At 38.0% G+C, this 19,538-nt stretch overlaps 1 protein-coding gene across 1 annotated transcript in view; it reads left to right on the top strand.

Annotated features, from left to right (window-relative positions):
- COBL (cordon-bleu WH2 repeat protein) overlaps window positions 1-19,538 on the top strand; it is a 155,735-nt gene that overhangs the window by 28,858 nt on the left and 107,339 nt on the right. The window contains exons 2-5 of the mRNA XM_062511003.1: window positions 6,665-6,871; window positions 15,990-16,200; window positions 16,901-17,129; window positions 19,238-19,282. Coding sequence (XP_062366987.1) covers window positions 6,665-6,871; window positions 15,990-16,200; window positions 16,901-17,129; window positions 19,238-19,282 — 692 coding nt within the window. The remainder of the gene's footprint in view (window positions 1-6,664; window positions 6,872-15,989; window positions 16,201-16,900; window positions 17,130-19,237; window positions 19,283-19,538) is intronic.

The following is a 19,538-nucleotide window of genomic DNA, read 5'->3' as shown; positions in this document are numbered from 1 at the left end:
GAATGGAATGAGAATTAGGCTTTTGTTGGGAGGTAGTACACTATGATTCTTAATAAATGTGTGGATGATATATAAAAACATGATTATTTGAGGATACCAGCCACAGGTTAACAAATCATTTGGTCTTCCTGTCAGAGGGTGAGCCCTCAGCAGTTCAGCTACGTTGTGTCAGTGCAGGAGTCTGGGTCCTGCCTGGACAGAAGCCCGTTTTCTCTTCTTTGGCAGCTGTGCAATATTTAACAAGGTCCAGAGTGGCCAGGTTTCTGCTGTGTGTTGGGACACATTCCAGCCACTCATGAAATGGGTCATAAATGGGGAGATGCCCCTAGTAACTAGTTTCATAACAATTATTCACTGACACATCCAAGACCAGGAAATTGCAGCCCAACACTTTTAAATGATTTATTGGTTAAATTTGGGGAAAGTTTGAAATTAGAGAGATGATATTAGGAACTACTTGCATTAAACTGTATCATCTCACCTTGACTTCTGTTTATTTTTCTTTAGCTTCACCCTTGGGCAACCATGATCACATACTTCCATCTCTGCTTCCTCTTCTACAGATGTATTCATCTGTAGAAGTTGTATTTATCTCTTCATTCTATTTGCTTCTAGTTTTTTTCCTTTTTCTTTTCTTCTGGCATAGAGACTTTATTTTTCAAGTACATAAAGCTGTAGGGTTTCTCATCAGTAGAATCAAATGGAAGATCAAAAATATAATTAAATAACTTTCATTTCTTTGCCAGAAACAAATTATTTTTTCTTGTTCTATTTTGGGTGACTTTATCATGCCTGCAAGGAAATAATTTTCATTGTGTCTGTCAGTGTGATTCTGCCTTAAAAATAGAATGATCTTTTACAAGTAATATGAAATTCCAATAAATGTTTGAAAAGAGAAAAGCATAAAATATTTACATACTATAATAGCCATCCAGAAATGGAATCCAGAGTAAAGACTGCTAAAACAAAGCAACAACTTATTAAAAAAAATACAATAGAGAACCCCAATTGTTGCCTAAGCCATATCTGCTAGTAATCTAGTTCATTCCATCTTAGTGTCTGCTGAAGATTTCAGCTCTTCGAAAATCCTAATATTTGTGTAATATTATTAAATTTGCTAAAATATTGTAAAATAATATTGGAAACAAATTACTACAATAGTAATGCATTTTAGACCTGTAACCTGTATAAGACATTTAAAGGTTTACATTACCTGTGTTGCACGTAGTTGTAATGAATTAGTATATTTAGCCTGTGATAGACCAAGTAAACTTGAGAATGTTCTTTGATATTTTTGTTTTGTTTTTAATTTAATTGGTTAATTTAAATGTTACAGATGGTGAAGTGGAATGGAGTTCTAGTTTATGCTGTAAGGCTGTCTGGATGAATTTGTGCCTCTTTAGTAGTCATGGATGTTGTCATACTCTCCTGGTGCTGGTTCTCAATCTCTGAGAGATTTGACTTTGGTTGCCATGTTCAGAATTCTTGAGGTGCCTTTATCTTACTGCTGATTTGTTTGTATTTGCTTTGCATTTGTGTTGTGTTACAATTTTTCTGACCTGCTACATCAGAAGCTGAAAGGATTTTACTTACAAATAGGAAACTTGGCATGCTGTTTATTCTGATATAGTGGTTGTCTCTTTCCTAACCAGTGATCTGGGTTTTCTTTGCTTTGTCATAAGCAACACACAACGAATGAAAAGGAAATATTCTCTGAAAGACGTCTCCTTCACATCTTAGATCACTGAGCATGAATAACTTCTACCCTGCTGTGTCTTGGTGGTTTGGAATGTGAGGTGTGTGCCTCAGGGCTGGGCTTCTGACTTTGCTGTGCAAGTTGCCAGGGGAAAAGGACCAAGTGAGTGAACATACTCATCTGCATTCTTTTTTGCTTGCCTATATGCACAGATTTTCCCTCAAAAGGCTGTAGGAGTCCAATCATTTGAAAAGCAAGAATGTTTATTGCCATCTTTCCTGGTTTTCACTCAAGGGACTCTTTCTCTATTTGCTCATCACTGAGCACTTGCAATGTTGGTTTATTTCTCCTAATTATAAGATGGGGTGTACACAACTGTCACAGAAAAACTCTTTGCGCATGTTACAGCCTTTTGACCAGACTGCAAATTGACTCAATCAGACTGTGCTAGTTTGCTGTTACATAAAGAAATGAATGTTTTCCATAATTCTGCTATAATCAGGGATGGTTAAGGTTTTGTTTTGTTTTGGGTTGGAATTTTCTTGGTTTTGTTGCTGGATTGGGTTTTTGAGGTTTCTTGGTGGGGATTTTTTTCACCTCTTTTTTTTTTTAATATTCTTTTTTTTTTTTCCTGCAGTTTGTGTGTCTGTGTGTGTGTGTGTGTCTGTTTGTGCTTTTGTTGCTGTTTTTGCTTGTTTAAAATGAATGCTTAGAGAGAGCTGACATTGAAAGGACCAGATTCTACAAACTGGTGAATTATGGAGCACTTGCCAAAATCCTGCTGACATGCATGGAATGAAGTCTGTTGTGTACCTGTTAAGTTGCCCTTGTTTTACATGGCAGAGGGGATTATTTGATGGAAAGGGTGGAAATAGGTAGCATTTTACTGTTTCATTTTCAGTTTTTTTTTCTTTTTGTTTGTGTGTGTGTGTGTGTTAGACCTTATCTGAAGAAGGGCAATCTCTGCATAGCTTTGCCATGGGCGTGGAAGTCCCAGGAGCACTGCTGCTCGAAAGATAGATCATGTTTTTCTAGAATGGGATTGTAAAGTCCAGGTTACATCCTGCTGCTTGGTAGTTATATATTAATAAATTGTAGGTCCAAAGGGCTCGTGTTACCTTGTCTTGAAGTATATAATCCGATGAAACTTCATTCCTCTTGTATTTCTTCTGTGCTGAACTACAGAACCACTGATCTTATTGGTCAGTTTCCTTGTTTTTCCTTTTCCAACTTGAGTAACCTGGTGCTTCTATTGAGAACAGTGCTGGTAGGTGATTTATAAATTCTGCCTAGTTATTTCATGACTATATGCAATTTTTTTGCCGTTTACAGTTACGTGAGAATAAATAGTTCAAGCCTCAGTAAAAGCCACTGTACATTTGTGTATTAGAATCTGCTGCTTGTTTTCACTGTCTCTGTCTCAAGGACTGGATGGAAGCATTCATGTAGCCATGGGTTAAACCTGATCATAGATCAGAAGTGTTCCCACTTGTAATTTCTGCAGACTAGGAGCAGGTACAGCATCTTAACAGGTATCTCAATAGTGAGCACAGTGAAAGATGTTTGTGGACAGAACTAAATTTAGGTTGAATTTATCTCACACTGAAGAATGGTATGCAACTCTTTTGTAGTATAGCATGGGAAGTACCCTTGCTTCCCATGCTTAAAACAGGCTTTTAAATCACTCACTTTCTTTGTGCATTATTTTAGTGGGGTAACAATAAGGCTTTTATTACAGAGGGCTTTTATATTGTCCTTTATAACCATTGTGTGCTCTGACAGAGAAAGATGAATTCTTTTTCTCACTCACATTCAATAGTATTAACAGGCGTCTAGGCACCTTCAGAATGCACTTGCTGGAGCCTGTCAGAAAAAGCAGCTCCTCATGTCAGATCCAACGTAGAGCTAGATCTGTGGGTTTCAGCCTGCGATTCATGGAGCTACGTTCTAATACAGAGATGTTTCAGAAAGTTGGCTAGAAAATCCAAATCTGTGCCACATATCACTCCACAAATGTGAACTGCAGAGGGATCTGCTTCCACTGAAATAGTTTGAAATCTGTCATTTGAAAAATGTTGAAAACCAGGAATTTCAAGCAGCCACAGTGAAAATATGTAAGTCACTATTGTGGAAAAGTTCGTATGAGGTCACCTGAACTGTTGCTAGGTTAGAGAGGCTGCAGTGGGAATGTTTTCCCTTTTCCTTTCTCTGATGTCTCTGAAGGAAGCAGACTTGCCCTGTCCTTTCTGCACAAAAGAAAAGGAGGATTGTAGTATCTAAAAGGCCCTGTCTGCATAATGCCAAAAAGAATATGCATTGTTAGATGTTATATGGAGTTAAAGTAAACATCACTGGTCAATGTATGGCTGATGCTTTTGTTGGTGTGATGCCTGATTTGCTGACACACTGTGCACACTGCCCCCCCTCTCTCCCCTGGCCTCAAGCAGTTTTATACAAGGTCTGTAACTGAAGAACTGGCTGAGGAGTGCTTAAAAAGTTTTTTAAAAATAGATTAAAAATATAAAAATTATACTCTCATTAAGGTGTCTGACCTGGTTTGTCTGTTACCATAGAAAACCTCAGGCAGGTTTATTCTATCACCACAGAACACTTTGTCTAGCATACTCCTGATTTAGTTCCAGCTCCTTCACCAGCTTCAAAACTCAGTCTTTCTTCACTTCTTCCCTGAAGTTTCAAGTGTCTACAGTTTTAGCTTTTCCGTTTCATGATTATTTAATTACCATTGCTTTATTTCTTCTACCTTTGTTCACTGTGTGATCTGGAATTTAAAAGGTAAATCATAATTGCGGCTTGTTCTGCCAAGCTGAGAACACTTGCCTGCTTTTCTTGCTACCCCCTTTGTCAGGAGCACTGTGTTGGAATTATCTCCCACATTATAGAACAAGCTTAAAAAAAAATAAAAGCTTGTTTTAAGAAACAAGTTAAACTCTATAACTACTTCTATTGATGTAGTTGATATTAAGGGCAAGAAGTACATAATTTATAAATTGATTTGATGTTCTTAAACTGCATGATTGTAAGGCTGTGTTGCCATGAATCTGGATGTATGCAAAATGCCCATGTCTGTCATTGCCTGCTTACAAATAACTACTGTAGCTAAACATAAAGGGACCTGGGCAGAAGATTAATCCATTTTTTTTTTTCCCTTGAATAGACAAATAAATTAAGAGTTTTGTTTATGGAGAGTCAATGCTGAGAACTTACCATCACCTCAATGGGGAGGAGCATGCAAGGCGCAAGTTAGTGATTGATGACTTCATGCCTCTCTCAGTGCATATAGGATAAAAACTAAATGTTCAAGGAAATTTCTGATGAAAGAGAACTTTCTCAATACTGGTAAATAACCCAGTAGCTCTTCCTGCGTATCTGTAGGAAATGCTATTTGTTATGCACACAGGGAGGGAAAGACAATATCTTCATCGCTGCTGATTTGACACTGCCTTGCTGAGGTCTCACTGAAATGAGCATTTTCAAGGAAGTGTAAAGAATTTTTGCAAATTGTGTCACAGATATTGTTGGTCAAATGCAAATACTGATTACAAAGTATGGAGGGTTTGGATTGCCTCTGAACACTTTTTTTTTTTTTTTGGTTGGTTGGTTGGTTGTTTTGGGTTGGGTTTTTTTGTTAATGTGATAAAGGTATTGCTTTTTTCTTCTGGCAGGAGCTTACAGTGGTAATACAAACTCTACGTTTAGTCTTTTTATCTGTGAAAATGGAGGTTATGTCTTATTAATGAAGAGTTTGATTTGGTGTTTCAGTTCAGTTTTTATTTTTTCCCCCTGAACACGGTTTTGCCCTTGGCTGATTTGACCACTAAGCTTTTCCGGCTTTTAAGGCTTGGAGTGCTTTTTCTGTACTCTTCCTTTCTGGACCTCAGTTAATGTTGTTTGCAGGGTGAAAATCGTGTGAAGAGTCATAATCTCTTCCTCCACCCCAAAAAAAAGAAAAAAAAAAACAGGCAGATTAAAAAATGCAGGCGCTAGGCCTCCATAATAATTTCTGAGTAAATATTTTACTGCTTTTCCCATCTGTTACAATAAAATCTGACTTAAACTAAGCATAAATCTAGTCAGAAGAGGTCACTGGAGTATTAATCATCAGAGTTAATCCTCTTAGACATGTGTTTGGCATGAGGCCAACTATTCAGAAGTTTTAACAGCACACATATGTCGCTTATCTGTCTGGCATCTTGCCAAAGCAGTAAATTTCAAGTCTGTGGTGGGTTTATATCTCTGTAAAGTAGGCTTGTTTGGTGCAAGCTGATGCAGTTTTTCTGTGTATCACACACGGTGCATAGCCTGCTACTAAAGAATGAGTTCCTTTCAGGGTGCTTTCAAAGAGCTGTAGTGTTGGTGTTGCATGGTAAGAAGTGATATCATTCACAGTTGACCTTTTCATGGAGCTTCCCTACGAAGTACGATGAGCCAGATTTAATGCTACTAACTTAGAGCAGAGGAAGAGACAATATTTCAAGTAGAGTAATACTGTGGAACCCAAATATAGCTGAATGAAACCTCACCCTGCTTCCACTGCTGCCATTCTGACTTGGAGGAAACATTCATGTACGTAAATACAACTCTTTCTTGAGTCAGGTCTGGACTGGACCCAGCATTTCTGTTTCTCACTTTGTAGGAGTATGCTTCATACTCAACAGAAAAATGATTATATCATATACTAATTATGGAACTGATTCATCCCCTGGGGCATGGAAAGCAAACAGTAGGAGTGAGTTTATCATTAAAAAATTAGCATATTTTTAGAGAGGAGGTAAAAATAAAAGTGCAACTGCACTGGAAAGGTTAGTGATGAACAAAAAAATTACTTGCATTAAAGGAGCTTTTAAAAACAATCTCAGATTATGGCCAAAAGAACATATATTTCTTAGTAATGTGTTGGGATTTTCTTGCAGGAAGTTATTAATTTTCTTCTTGCCATTCTTTCTCAAGGAAAAGAATGAAAGCTCGTGCTCCCCCTCCACCAAATCAACCTTCTGCAGCAAGTAGAATTCACAGTGAGCACAAGTCACCTGCAGAGACAGCTGTAATTTCTGATCAGAACCTTATGAGCATGAAAGAGAACATGATAAACAGGCTGGTGGACTTCACAGTTGTTCTACCCAGTGGAGTGGAGCAGAAGTGCACTGTGCAAGGAAGGTAAGGTTTTGATTACTCCCACTTTTTGAAGCCTTTTGTTCCCCGTGGGATGCTTGCTGATGCCATCTTTCTGAGTTTATGGGACTTCTCTGTCATGCTTTTCTCTGCATTTAAAGCAGCTGTTGCACCAGAGTCCTGAGAGCCATGTATAAAAGACCCTCTCTTCTGGGACAGGAATTGTGTCACTGTTTTCCCCATGGAACAGCACGTGTGCGGATCTGTCCCTTTCATGTAGTGTCACTGTGCTTAGGTTTTATCACATCTCATAATCCAGAGTGGGCTTGCTGCAGTGGAAGTAGGTGCTGCTGGCAAACAGTCCTGACAGAATGAGTGCCTGGAGGCATGCCAGGAAACAGGCTGGCAAGACGATTCATCGAGTTTAGAGATCCCGCCTTCACAATTACTGTAAAGCTGTGTAGACAGCAAAGCATCTGCTCGTATTTTGGAAGCCTTTTATATGTAAAAGTGTATTTTTTTCCCCCCATGGAAAGAAACAGGGATTTTCTGTGTAACTTACTGGGTACGATCAAGAGCAAATTGTGTTGGAAAGGTAATTTTGAGATAATTATTTTCACTGTAGGAGCTCTTCTTTATCCTCATTCTTTCTGTGTAAATTGTTTTGAAAGAGAAAGACATTACTTTAGGAAATAATATAGAGAAGTTTCAAAAATATAAACAGTATTATGATGAAACCATAGCAAACAGTGTTGTGGGCAGGAATAGTCAAGAAACTGTAGAAAGTGTGACACCATGTTCAAAAGGTATGTAGGTGTCTGTTCATAAATCAGATTCTGTGCTTATTTTACATTTGTGGTTTTCAGTAGTTAGTCTGCCTTCCAGTAGCACTACTTCCTGGTCTGATATATATTAGTCTGTGTTGACTGTTTCCTTCATAGTGCGTTTTGATAGCCAGGGAGGATGTGTAAACTTGTGTTTGGTGTCTGGGACTTCTTTCTCCCCACTGCTTTTCTTGTAGAAACTAGTATTCCCTTATCCACTCTCAGGAATTGTGTGCAAATTGTGGGTGTCTACCCCAAAGCCAGAGTGATGTTAAAGATTTGAAAGGAAAGCAGTGCTTATCAGAGCTCTCAGATAGGACATGTAGTGTTAGAGTTATTTTAGGGAGATTCGAACTTAATGAAAAAAAGAAGAGAACAGGCCTGGTAAGTGGAGCAGGACATGAAACTCATTGACCGTTGGATCCCAAAGAAAGGTGGTATTTCATTGTCAAATGCAAGCCACTTGGGAGCTGACAATAGTCATGCAGCATTTTTTATTGAGACATAGATAATTGCCGTATGGTTAGAAACGTTTTTTTCCCTCCCAAGTAAGCAGTCCAAGAGCACTATAAGAGTGGTCTTCTAATGTGACTTTTTGAAGAACATAAAAGCTACAGGAGCAAAGAACAAGTAGGAACATCCCTGTACAGTAAATATTCTGTGTCTCACATAGGTATTTATCATTATGTACCACATACACTTAGACTGTTTTGTTTATTAGAGTCTTTAGTCTGTGGACAAAAACCTGAAAAAATGGCAAATATGAAACTTCACCCATTTCTGTGAGATTATTTATGTCATCTGCATTAAGCATTCTAAGCAACCAAAATGTTCTCTTTGTTGTCTGTGAAGGTGCTCATTTCTCTCCAGGGTCTGCATGACAAGTCTAGGCCTTTGATTTAGGTGGCAATTAAATTCCTGCTTGTGTTAATGTGCTAATCTGCACATCTCTGGTGCCTAACCTAGGCAGCATCTGTTCTCCCTCAGTGCTACCTTGAAGACTTGAGTGGAGATGTTAGAGACACTTACAGCCAGCTGTGGGAAGTGGAACATGAAAGAAACTGAGAAAGGGGAATTAATCACCCTAACAAGCCATGAAATAAGAAATAAAAGACATTCTGTAATAAACCCTGTATTACAGTGGCATCAGTCTGTGAACTGACCTCATGTGTGCTGCTATTCTTTCTAATCACTGGAAGATGCAGTTTTCTGTACACTAGCCCTGGTTATGTTTTTAGGTACGTAGACTAGTGAAAAATAATAATGTCAAGATTGTCTGAAACTTTTAGGGGGTGAAATTTCCTAAGTCTCCATGTTTGGATGAAAGCCCTGTTTTTTCAACTTTTTGTATTGTTTTGATATTGTGAACTAAACAGCTATGAGATACAATGATACTCAGGGGTAAACAATAAATGATGAAGTTACTGGCTTTTAAAAAATGTGTTGGTTTTGGGTTGTTTTTTTATTTTTGTTTGTTTGGGGTTTTTTTTGTTGTTTTTTTTTGTTTTGGGGGGCTTGGGGGGGGGGGTTTTATGGGTTTTTTGTTTCTTTGGTTTTGTTTTTTTTTTTAATTTTATTTTTAGTTTGAGGCAAGTGTAAGAGCCAGTGCAGGTAATGAACTATTTTCCCTGTTCACTCTTTTTATCGTTGATACTATCCTGGAAGTACATTTCAGAAAAATCTGCTGATGTTTATACTGTTCAGTATTTTTGTTCCCATCATTAAAACTGTATTCTGCAAAATCTCCTTTTGGCTACCCTGGGGAAATATATTTTCTGTTTCAAAAAAATTTGCAAATCCTTGCCCTGGGCATATTTATAATGAAAAATGATTCTGTAATTTCAGGAAAGCAGTTCACAGAACAATGAATTACACCAGATTATATTTGAAAATATAAATACTGTAGTTAATTAGTATCACTTAAGATTATTACAAATTAACTAAAAGTAAAAATTATGTCTTTCAATTTGTTCATTGTATGTAAGCAAAGCAACATGTTGTAATTTAACTTTGTTCTCTATGTAAAAAGTTCCTGTAAATACGAGCAAGAAGGCAGAAAATTCATATTAAATTTTCTTGAAAGACACTTTAAGGAAAAAAGTGTGTGCTATTTAAAGGTATTTTATTGGAATCTGGAACCTTGAAATTGTTTTCTGTATAAAAGTTAACTCAAGCTGACAGTCTCTAACAATTTATTGCCATCGTGTAGCACACAATTTGTTAGAGAATTTGGAAATATATAGTGCATATATTAGTACAAAGCTGAGTCCTTAGGGAGTGTGTGCAGCAATAGAATAGTATTAACAAACTGTTTTCGTTTTGAAATAATTGACCCCTGGGAACTCTACATGTAAAAACATGTATTCATGAAAAACTGTTAGCCTACTTTCCCTTGAAAAGGAGGGAAACACTATTCTGTGTTTGCACTTTGTATGTACTGTGTTTGTACTCTGTGTATGAGCACTAATTGATGTGCTGAAGGATAGGTAAAGCATTGGCCATGTACACATTTAATCCATGTAGATCTGTAGAACTGTTAACAGGTCTGAGAGGTGATGGGTAGATATTTAGATGGAAAACAAGTAGAAAAGCTCCCGAGTTACCACTTTTCTGTTTGTGATTCTCAGAGGTAATACTTTCAGTGGGTAACCTGTAACCTAAATAAAGGGATCATGGATCTGTCTTTGTTCAAACTGGGTGGCACTGAAGAGAACTTCCTGATTCACACAGATACAGACATTAAGTGTCAGCAGCTTGGAACTCATTAGTATTTGAAAAGCATTGCAGAAAACCAGGGATATTTGAAGCAAGGGGAGGTTTGGTTTGGAGTTGTCAGCACATGGATGACCAATATGCAGAAAAGTAAGCTGGACAGTTGTTGCACCTGCTGTTATCTTACATATTACACAAATTCTCTCATACGAACAATGCACAGAGGGCAGGACACTAGAAGAAATAATGAACTAGCTGAAGCTGTAGTCCAGTTGTGCAAAAATTGGAGGACAGAGTTCAGTACAGAGTATGCATTATATGGAGCATAAAGCTAATGTAACCACAGAAAGAATATTCTCACATATTCTCAGTGACTCTTTATTGTGGGCTTATAGCTCAACATACAACAGTGTCTCAGGAAGGACTGAAGGTGAGAAATCAGCCCAGGTTGGTAAAACATTAAAGAGGTGTTTTAGGAGAAGATAAACAGGGCGCATGGCAAAAGGATTAAGATTAGTTTAACTAAATACTGAATAAGAACCAGGTCAAAACTACAAGTAGTTCAGTGTAGGCGAAGTGGAAAAAAAAAAAAAAAAGTTGTACTGAAATTTTTATTGGAAGAGGCCACTGAAACACAGTCTCTAGGCAAGTTTGAATACCTCCAAGGAGGAGGTTTTTGGACTTCTCTGCGCTTCTTTTCCAGGACTGGAGGCATCTTTATGGGGACTGCCTTTATTTGTACCTAAATGGTATTTTCTATTCAGCACTTGTCTCTTGCTACTTTTCCTCTTGCTGTTCACTGGCAAGAAGAGTCTGTCTCTGTAACCCTACAGTTCATACTTACAGACAATAGCAAGGTCTCTACCTATCTTGTCCTAAGGCTCCAAAAGCACAGTTCTTTGTCCCATCTTTTGTGTCATCCTGATGTTCCTTCTGTGGACTTGCTCAGTTATGGAAAATAAGAGCCAAATGTACAGGAGCAAGCCAGGGAAAGAAATAGAAAACATTTATGAGTCTGTTTATCACACTACCAGAACTTTTTTGGATACAGCTTGCTACTTAGTGTGTACATTTTTTCTGGTGTAGAAAAAATTGTAATCTTTCATGGAGTACCTTTGAAGCATAAGAAAATAATGAGGAATGTTATTTTCTGTTTTAAATGCAAATAGTGAAAGAATTAGTGACTTCAGGTCATCCACCCACTTTACACTATTATGTCTCTTTTCCAGTCAATTGCTACTGTAGATTCTTAGTTGAGATTCATATTTGTAGATTGACCTGAATAAAGAAGATTATTTCCTCCAGTTTGAGATTTTCTAAATTTTTTTTTTTAAATCATGGAATCACAGAATGGTTTGGGTTGGAAAGGACCTTAAAGACCATCTAGTTCCAATCTCCCTGCCATGCACCAGGGACTTGCTCAGAGCCCCATCCAACCTAGCTCCTCATGCTTCCAGGGATGGGGCATCCACAGCTTCTCTGGACCAATTCCTGTGCTTCACCACCCTCACCTAAATTTCTTTCTAATATCTAATCTAAGCCTACTCTCAGTTTGAAGCTATTATCCTTTTTCTATCACCACATGCTCTCAGCTTTCTTGTAGGCCATTTTTAGGTATTGGAAGGCATTTGTAGCATTAAAGTAAAACGTAAAAAGAGGGTTGGTTTCATTTCGTAGAATACAGCTTTACCCTGTGCATTTATTTTTAGATGTACAAGGCTGTATTTTAAAATGGATTTCTCTGTGTGAACCAAAGCGGTTAAGCCAAACCACACTCAAAACATCTCAGTTCTTTTATACTTCCTTAAAACCATAGGCCTCTGTCACATAGAGCAATGGGAAACAAGCAGTCACCTGAAACTTGATCAGAACTTCAGCACAATAACCATTGTTGACAAAGTAGCTATTCTTTACTGTCCAGAATTTGCATTAATATCACACATTAATATCACACAGCTCAGTAATAGAATATCAAAACAGACCCCAAATACTCTCATTTACTAAGGAAAGATATATGGACCTTCTTATTTGAGCTGTAAGTTGTGTTCACGCTCCAGTTTTGTCTCTCTGCTCTCGTATTTGCTTGTCAGTCATTAACCTTTGGTGTCTATTATGTAGTGTTTGGTCACTTGCCAAAAATTTCAGCAACATCTTACTACAATGAAAAAGTAAGGTGTTTCTTAGCTGAATAGTTGGAAAGGCAGGACAGATTTAACTTCATTTCAGCTTTAGATTTAAGACCTGCCTGAATTTCTAAAACAGAGGCTCTGTACAAGATATCCAAGCAGGGTAAAAGAAGTGGAGATCTGTGTGGAACAAGATGGAAGCAAAGGAATGATTGACTCTTTGCATGTTCCCAGAGCCATATTCAGCCCAAGTTTAGAAAGAAAACTTGGTCTAAATTAGTAGATTGCCATTGTCTTGCTGTGTTTAGTGACTATCTTCTGAGTGTACCATATACATGGAGTTACTTGAAATAAAACTCCCATTTAAAATCAAGCTGAACTGTATTATGGTTTAGAAGGATTTTTTTTCAAGCTGGTGCCATTGAAATCTGATATAAAAATAACTTCATTGCAAGGATTTCCCATCTCTATTACTTCACTTGAAACACAAGAATTTTGAACTTTGTGGACTTCCTTCTCCTTCTCCTTCTCCTTCTCCTTCTCCTTCTCCTTCTCCTTCTCCTTCTCCTTCTCCTTCTCCTTCTCCTTCTCCTTCTCCTTCTCCTTCTCCTTCTCCTTCTCCTTCTCCTTCTCCTTCTCCTTCTCCTTCTCCTTCTCCTTCTCCTTCTCCTTCTCCTTCTCCTTCTCTTCTTCTCTTCTCCTTCTCTTCTTCTCTTCTCCTTCTTTTCTCCTTCTTTTCTCCTTCCCGCTCTTCTTTTTTCTTTACACTTCAAAAGTTTTGTGAAAATTTTTCCCCAAATTTACATTTTTAAAGAGCATATTCTTTGCTTTGAAGCTTTTCAAAAGCTTCCACTACACTTTCAAATGGTGCAGATGAAGGCTGGTGATGCTTTTCATGGAACAATTGTGTATTCTGAGTAGCATGGCTCAGGCTGGGATGTTGCAGACTTCCTTAAGTGTTACGTTTAATGCGTGCCAGTTCATAATCAACAGTAAGGTGAAACCTCAGATTTGGCTGGATTTTTGAATTGTCCATTATCCACACACATTTCTACAAGTTACATGATAATCTGTAACTTATTTTCTCTGATGGCTGGCGTGGGTTCTGATCTTGTTATAGTTGTGGCAGTGTTGCTGCTGAATATATTTTATAATTTCAGTAGTATATGTGTGAAATCGCAAATTGTTATTTTGATGAACTATCTTCTCTTTAAAAATACTTTTTCAAGAGGCAAGATAACTGTCCAAATTTGAATGAATTATCACAGTATTATGCACTAAAATATACAAAAATATATTACTATTCCAGTTTAAATATAAATGTCATGCACATAGGACACCATATATTGTTATTCTGCCTTGTAATTTACTTTTCTCTGAAACAATAGTAAGAAGGCTGAGGGAAAGCAAACAGATGCAAATTTTACTTTAAAAGAAATATGTCTGTAAACAGACAAGTTGAGATCTGTATCAGGAGAACTGATAAGCACTTTTTAAAGGTGCGAACTGCTGCACAACTTAATGAATATTCATGTGAATACTGGTGTAGGTGGGATTCTCCTGTAGTTTGGACTTTGTAGCTGTAAATGTCTGTTGGTTTGTGGTATGTAGCGTATAAATTGAACATGGTTGTGAAATACAGATGCTTTCTACTTTGGGATATATCAGAATGAGTAATCATTAAATAAGCTGATACAGTTTGATTTGGACTCTACACATTTGTATTTGTTCTCTCTGTTAGCAGTTGCCACAGTGCACTCTATCTTGAAGCCTCCTTAATATACATATTAATGACATCTGTTTTCCTTGTTTGATCTTCAGTCATCATCTTCTGAGTTCTTTCCTTTTCAGTGAGATCGTGTTATTTTAAATTTTCCACACTTGCCACTTTTCCAGCTTACACTGTGTAACTCAGTTAAACTTGGAAAAGGTTACTGTAAAGAAGGTCCTTCCTCTTCTCTTGTATAAGAAGAGCTGTCACCTACCAGGTAATAAGGAATTGCTCTAGTTTTCTATTTGTTGTTTCCATTAGCCCGCCAGTGATCTTCACCAACTTCTTGAGCAGTTGTTGGCCACCAACATACCTATAGAAAGAAGATTGTTGGCTCTGCACACAGTAGTTTCCCGGATGCCAACAGCTTGTAGTTTAAAGAGTAATTCTTAAGCTACAGGTGTAATGATGTTGGCTAATAACCTGTGGAGGATTTTATTTTCTTTGAATTTGCTTGCATTTTGAATCTACATACAGTTTTTCCAGCTTAAACATTAAAAGAAGTTCCAGTTCTTTGAGCAAATTGCTGTCTGTGTATTTGTTTTCACTTATGCTAGAAGACAAATATCCCACTGTATGGCAGGTTCCAGCTACAGCTGATAATTTTTTTTTTTTTCTTTTTAGCATACATTGTTTTCTTGGTGACAGACTGGTTTATGAAACCAAAATTTTTTAGAAAAATGACCAGTTTTAATAAACCTATTTTTTCTGATTCTGTATGGAATTTTTGAGGGGAAGGCTGGGAAAATAAAAGAACCCTACCGTGGTAGAGGAGAATTTCTGGAGTGTGGGGGAACACAGTTCATATCTGTTGTATTGGGCAGTATCAAGCTCCTGTGAATATTGAGTTCCATTGACACAGAATGGAGTACCTCTGTGCACGAAATGAGAGGGACAGTTGCTGATTCTTTTAAAACCTCATGTTTTAAGAATCATACTGCAGGAAAAGTTGCTGATGGTTTTGGTCCAGATGGTACAGATGGTTTTGTATAGGGTTAATATCTCCACCAAAATAAATATAGACAGGATCTATTGGACTGGAAACTACTGCTGGTATCAAATGGATGTGGAGAACTCAAAGCTGTAAATTGGAAAAATAAGCTTTTTCTAGCGTTTGTTCCGGATTTAAGTACTCCATTTTTGGCTATGTGATTGTTCAAATCTAGGTGGAGTTTACCAGACTGTGAGTTCATAATTTATTAATATATTTTCTTCACGTTAAAGAAGAGGATTTGAACTGGAGCATTTAATGTATGGATTTAGTACATTATGACCCTCAGTTGGTCAGAACATGGTGCTGATAATACCAAGATTGTGGGTTCAGTCCCCATACGGGCCATTCACTTAAGAGTTGGACTTGTTGAATCCTTGTGAGTTTACTCACTTCCAACTCAAAATATTCTGTGATCTGTGATCTGGAAGTAGGTAAGAGGCACTTTCTCTCCTCTTGGCTTATGTTTGTTATGCTGATTGGCACTGCTGTCTACCTGATACTGAATCGTTAGTTGTGAAGTCATAAACAGACACTGAAGTGTGAATATATTTAATTACTATCGTTTTATCTGATCTGTTTAACATTTAAAAGCACTAGCACCCTTCCCTCACAAAAATGGTTAACTAGTGGCACATCCACAGCTTGTGTTGTCTTTTATCCCTCCATCTTAAAACTGAGGTAAATTTTATGGCAACAGTTTTTTCTCATGCTAACGGTGAATTCTTCTTCCTTGTAGTAAAGCTGTGATGGATGTATTGGTTGATTTATGCAGCCAGTATCACTTAAATCCATCCCAACATAGTCTTGAACTAAAGTCTTCGGGAACTCAACAAGTTCTGAGTTACAAGCCAAACACTTTGATAGGAGCACTGGATGTACAGACAGTACTTCTGAAAGAGAAGATTCCTGAAGAGAAGGCAAAGCGACCTTTGCCAAGGGTCCCTGAGGTCAGTACTCTGTAGGATTAAAATGATGCCATGAAACATCCTTCCATTCCTATGATTTCACTTCTTCCAATCTTTCCATCTTTGAACCAGATGGGAAAGTCTTGGGATGGTCTATAAGCTGCTTTACTTGCTTAACAGTTTTGCATATAGATTGGCAGAGGCTAATCTAGACATTTAGACAAATTGGTATGTTGATGTGGATAAATGAAAATCTGAAGTTTGGGGCAATTGAAAATTGCAGTAATGGCTGGAATGAATGAGTGTTGGGGGATTGTGTGGAGATAGTGTTTTGGTGATATTTTGTGTACTGTCTTCACTGAAGATGTGGGAGAAGGCTGATCATTAATAAATGTATTTCACAGTACAGTGAAGATTGAGAAGTAGTCATTTTCCAAACGTTTGCTGAATTTTTTGTTATTCTAATAACTATAGCTAATTATACTCTCCTACCTTGGGACTTGTAAACATTTACATTGCATCTGCCTCTGATTCCTTTTCCTTCTTCACATGCTCTTGTGAATGTCACCTCAGTGGAAGGGGTGGTCTGAGATTTTATTCTTTCAAACAGTATTTTTTGCAATGTGGGGCAAGTTTGCCTAGGAATAGGGAAGACAATATGGAAATCCCCAGTGCTTTTCTGACTGTAAGAGGGCCTATCCATCACAGAAGGGAGACTGAGAGTTTATGTTCGTTTTTGCAGAAATCTGTGAGGCTGGTAGTGAACTACCTGAAGACACAGAAGGCTGTGGTTCGAGTTAGCCCAGAGGTTCCTCTCCACAGCATCATCCCAGCTATTTGTGAGAAGTGTGAAGTCAGTCAAGAGCACATTGTTCTTCTGCGGGATGGCATAACTGGGGAAGAGCTGGAGCTCACCAAGTCTTTGGAGGAGCTAGGAATAAAGGAGCTGTATGCCTGGGACAGAAAAAAAGGTGAGCCAAGACTGAAAGCGATCACTGCAGGGTTATATGATGTGACAGCAGTATTTTGGGCAATTAAAAGCATTTGTGCTGCCATTCTTTTGGGGTCCAGCTGAAACAGCAGAACGAGATCTCAGACTAGAGAGTGGCATGGGTTTGTTCAGTGAGCTGTGCCCAGAGCAGCAGCCAGGTCAGCAATGTGCCCGGCCGTCCTTGGTTGCACTTGGGCCTTGCGCCAGGCTGGGCTGGACTCTGGCAGGGTGCAGGTTGGCCTACGGCAGGGCAAAAGGAGGAGCTTTGCTAAGTCCCAGAGCTGCTTTTGGTAGAGGTGCTCACAATACAAGGGGCCTCACCCAGGCAGTGTCTGTCACCTACCTGTGCTGTGGGTGGAGAGAAGGAAAGAAGAGACATGCCATAGTCATGGCAGCTGTGAAAGCTGAGAGGCAGAGGCGACAGACCAGGGCTTATGAGAAACAGGCTGGACAGAATCAGAGACGGTTTCTCCAAAGAGCGAAATTATTGATGGTTTAGTGAAGAGGAGCTAAGAGGTATTTGTATTTAAAATTTTGTTCTCATGTTTACCTATCCTCACTTTCTGTTCTCATAGACAAAATTGTAGTAGCAGCTTCTTGGAGTTGAGTTTTATCAGCCTGATTATGTATTCACTCTGTGATGTGCTTTAAAATATACCTGCTTTAAAAATGCACATTGACAAGCACTACTTCATTTGAGGTCAGAAAGTGATATTCATTAAAATTGTCTCCTGCAGTTTTTCTCAATCGCTATCACTTCCAGCACAGTAAATGTCCTTATTAATTGTTTAGATAACATTATTCTTGTAGATGCTGAGCTGTAGGCTTATTTTTTATTTATAAAATTACTTATTTATGTTTACATTGTGTCTCTTCTTTCCAATTCTTTGATAAGTGTCAGTTTTACCTTTGTGCGAGTCAAATTTCAGTGAGTTTAGACTTTGAAGTAAACTAAATATCTCCTTTTCTTTTGAATTGCTGGGATGTTCCAAAAAGAGGCTGAAAACATGTCATAACTCAATTGCAAGTTTGTTTTTTTCAAGACATGTTTACTGTAATTAAGCTAACCATTTTGGAGCAGCATATTGAACATGGAGTGTATTCAATGGGATTCATTTCCTGAACATACTTCAGGGACAACTTAGAGAGTAATTACCATAAGCCTTCTGTAAAGTCTTTCCTTTCAAATGAAAGTGGTGGTGTGTATGCTGCTGCAGTGCTGGTCCTCGAATTTGGTTGTAGCATATAGAGTCAAAACCAAGACCTTACTACAGGGCTGGGATTATAGCAGCAAATTATCATGGAATCACTGAATATATTGAGTTGAATGGACCCACAAAGATCTACACATCATAGGGTGCTGCTCTCTACATCAGCCTTTTTTTTAAATACTCTAATATTTCTTAACCTGTCAGTATTCTTTTCCTTTCATTATTATAAAATCACCCTGATCCTGCACATAATTCAGGATCTTTTATACTTTCCTCTTACTCTGCACCATGGTGTCTGAGAAAACCAGTAAATGCACATAAAATTTACAAGAATTTTTCCTTTGTTTCAGCAAATTTCTTCTTCAGTGTTCTCATTTGTAATCTCCAAGAGGAATAAACCTGCTGGTTTCAGTAGCAGTTGGTCTGTGACTTGTGCATTGAGTGGGTATCTAGCCTGCTTATTTAACAGAAAATAGATTTTTTAAAACACATTCTCACTAACAAGTAAGGTATCACAGGTGCTGAAAGCCATTGGCTGTGCTTGTAAGAGCAGATTCTGTAAAAACTCCTCACTCTTCTCTTGCCTGAAACAGAAAACACCAAGAGCCAAAGGATTATTAAAACAGAAGCTCTGCTGCCACCTGCTTACTTAATTCTATTTAGCAGCTGAAGCAGCTTCGTGAATGAATCAGGAATTAATACAAATGCAGCTAAACTCCTTCAGTAGCAGCTCTGAATGTGTGTTGGTGGTCAACATTTTTTCTGTAATGCTTAGGAAAAAGGGTGCTAGGACTAATTAATGAATATTGTGCTTTACAGGGCTATATTAGAACTTTAATGTGTTTTCTCTTATCCTTTCATTGCCTGACTTTTCCAGTTCCTCCATCAAAAACTCAGTCTGAACCTTCTCTGAACTATAGAGGTACTGTACAATGCTGCTGAGGGGAAGCTTCACTCTGTGTTTAACTCTTTCACTCTAGGTTCAGTGTGGGTTTGGTAGATAGATCTTTAAGAATGTTCAATAAAATGCCATAGAGAAACAAGCTCTTTTTGATCTGTTTTGTCTTTCCAAAGTGTTGCTTACATGTCTTGTGCTTCTGCTAAGAACAAACACATTCTGTGTGTACTGTCTCTACAGTAATAGCCATTAAAATGCCAGCAAGTAACAAATGCTGCTA

This window comes from Cinclus cinclus, chromosome 1 (assembly GCF_963662255.1).
Source record: "Cinclus cinclus chromosome 1, bCinCin1.1, whole genome shotgun sequence".
NCBI classification, from domain to species: domain Eukaryota; kingdom Metazoa; phylum Chordata; class Aves; order Passeriformes; family Cinclidae; genus Cinclus; species Cinclus cinclus.
The sequence above is the reverse complement of the archived record's forward strand: the minus strand, read 5'-3'. Positions and strand labels throughout refer to the sequence as shown.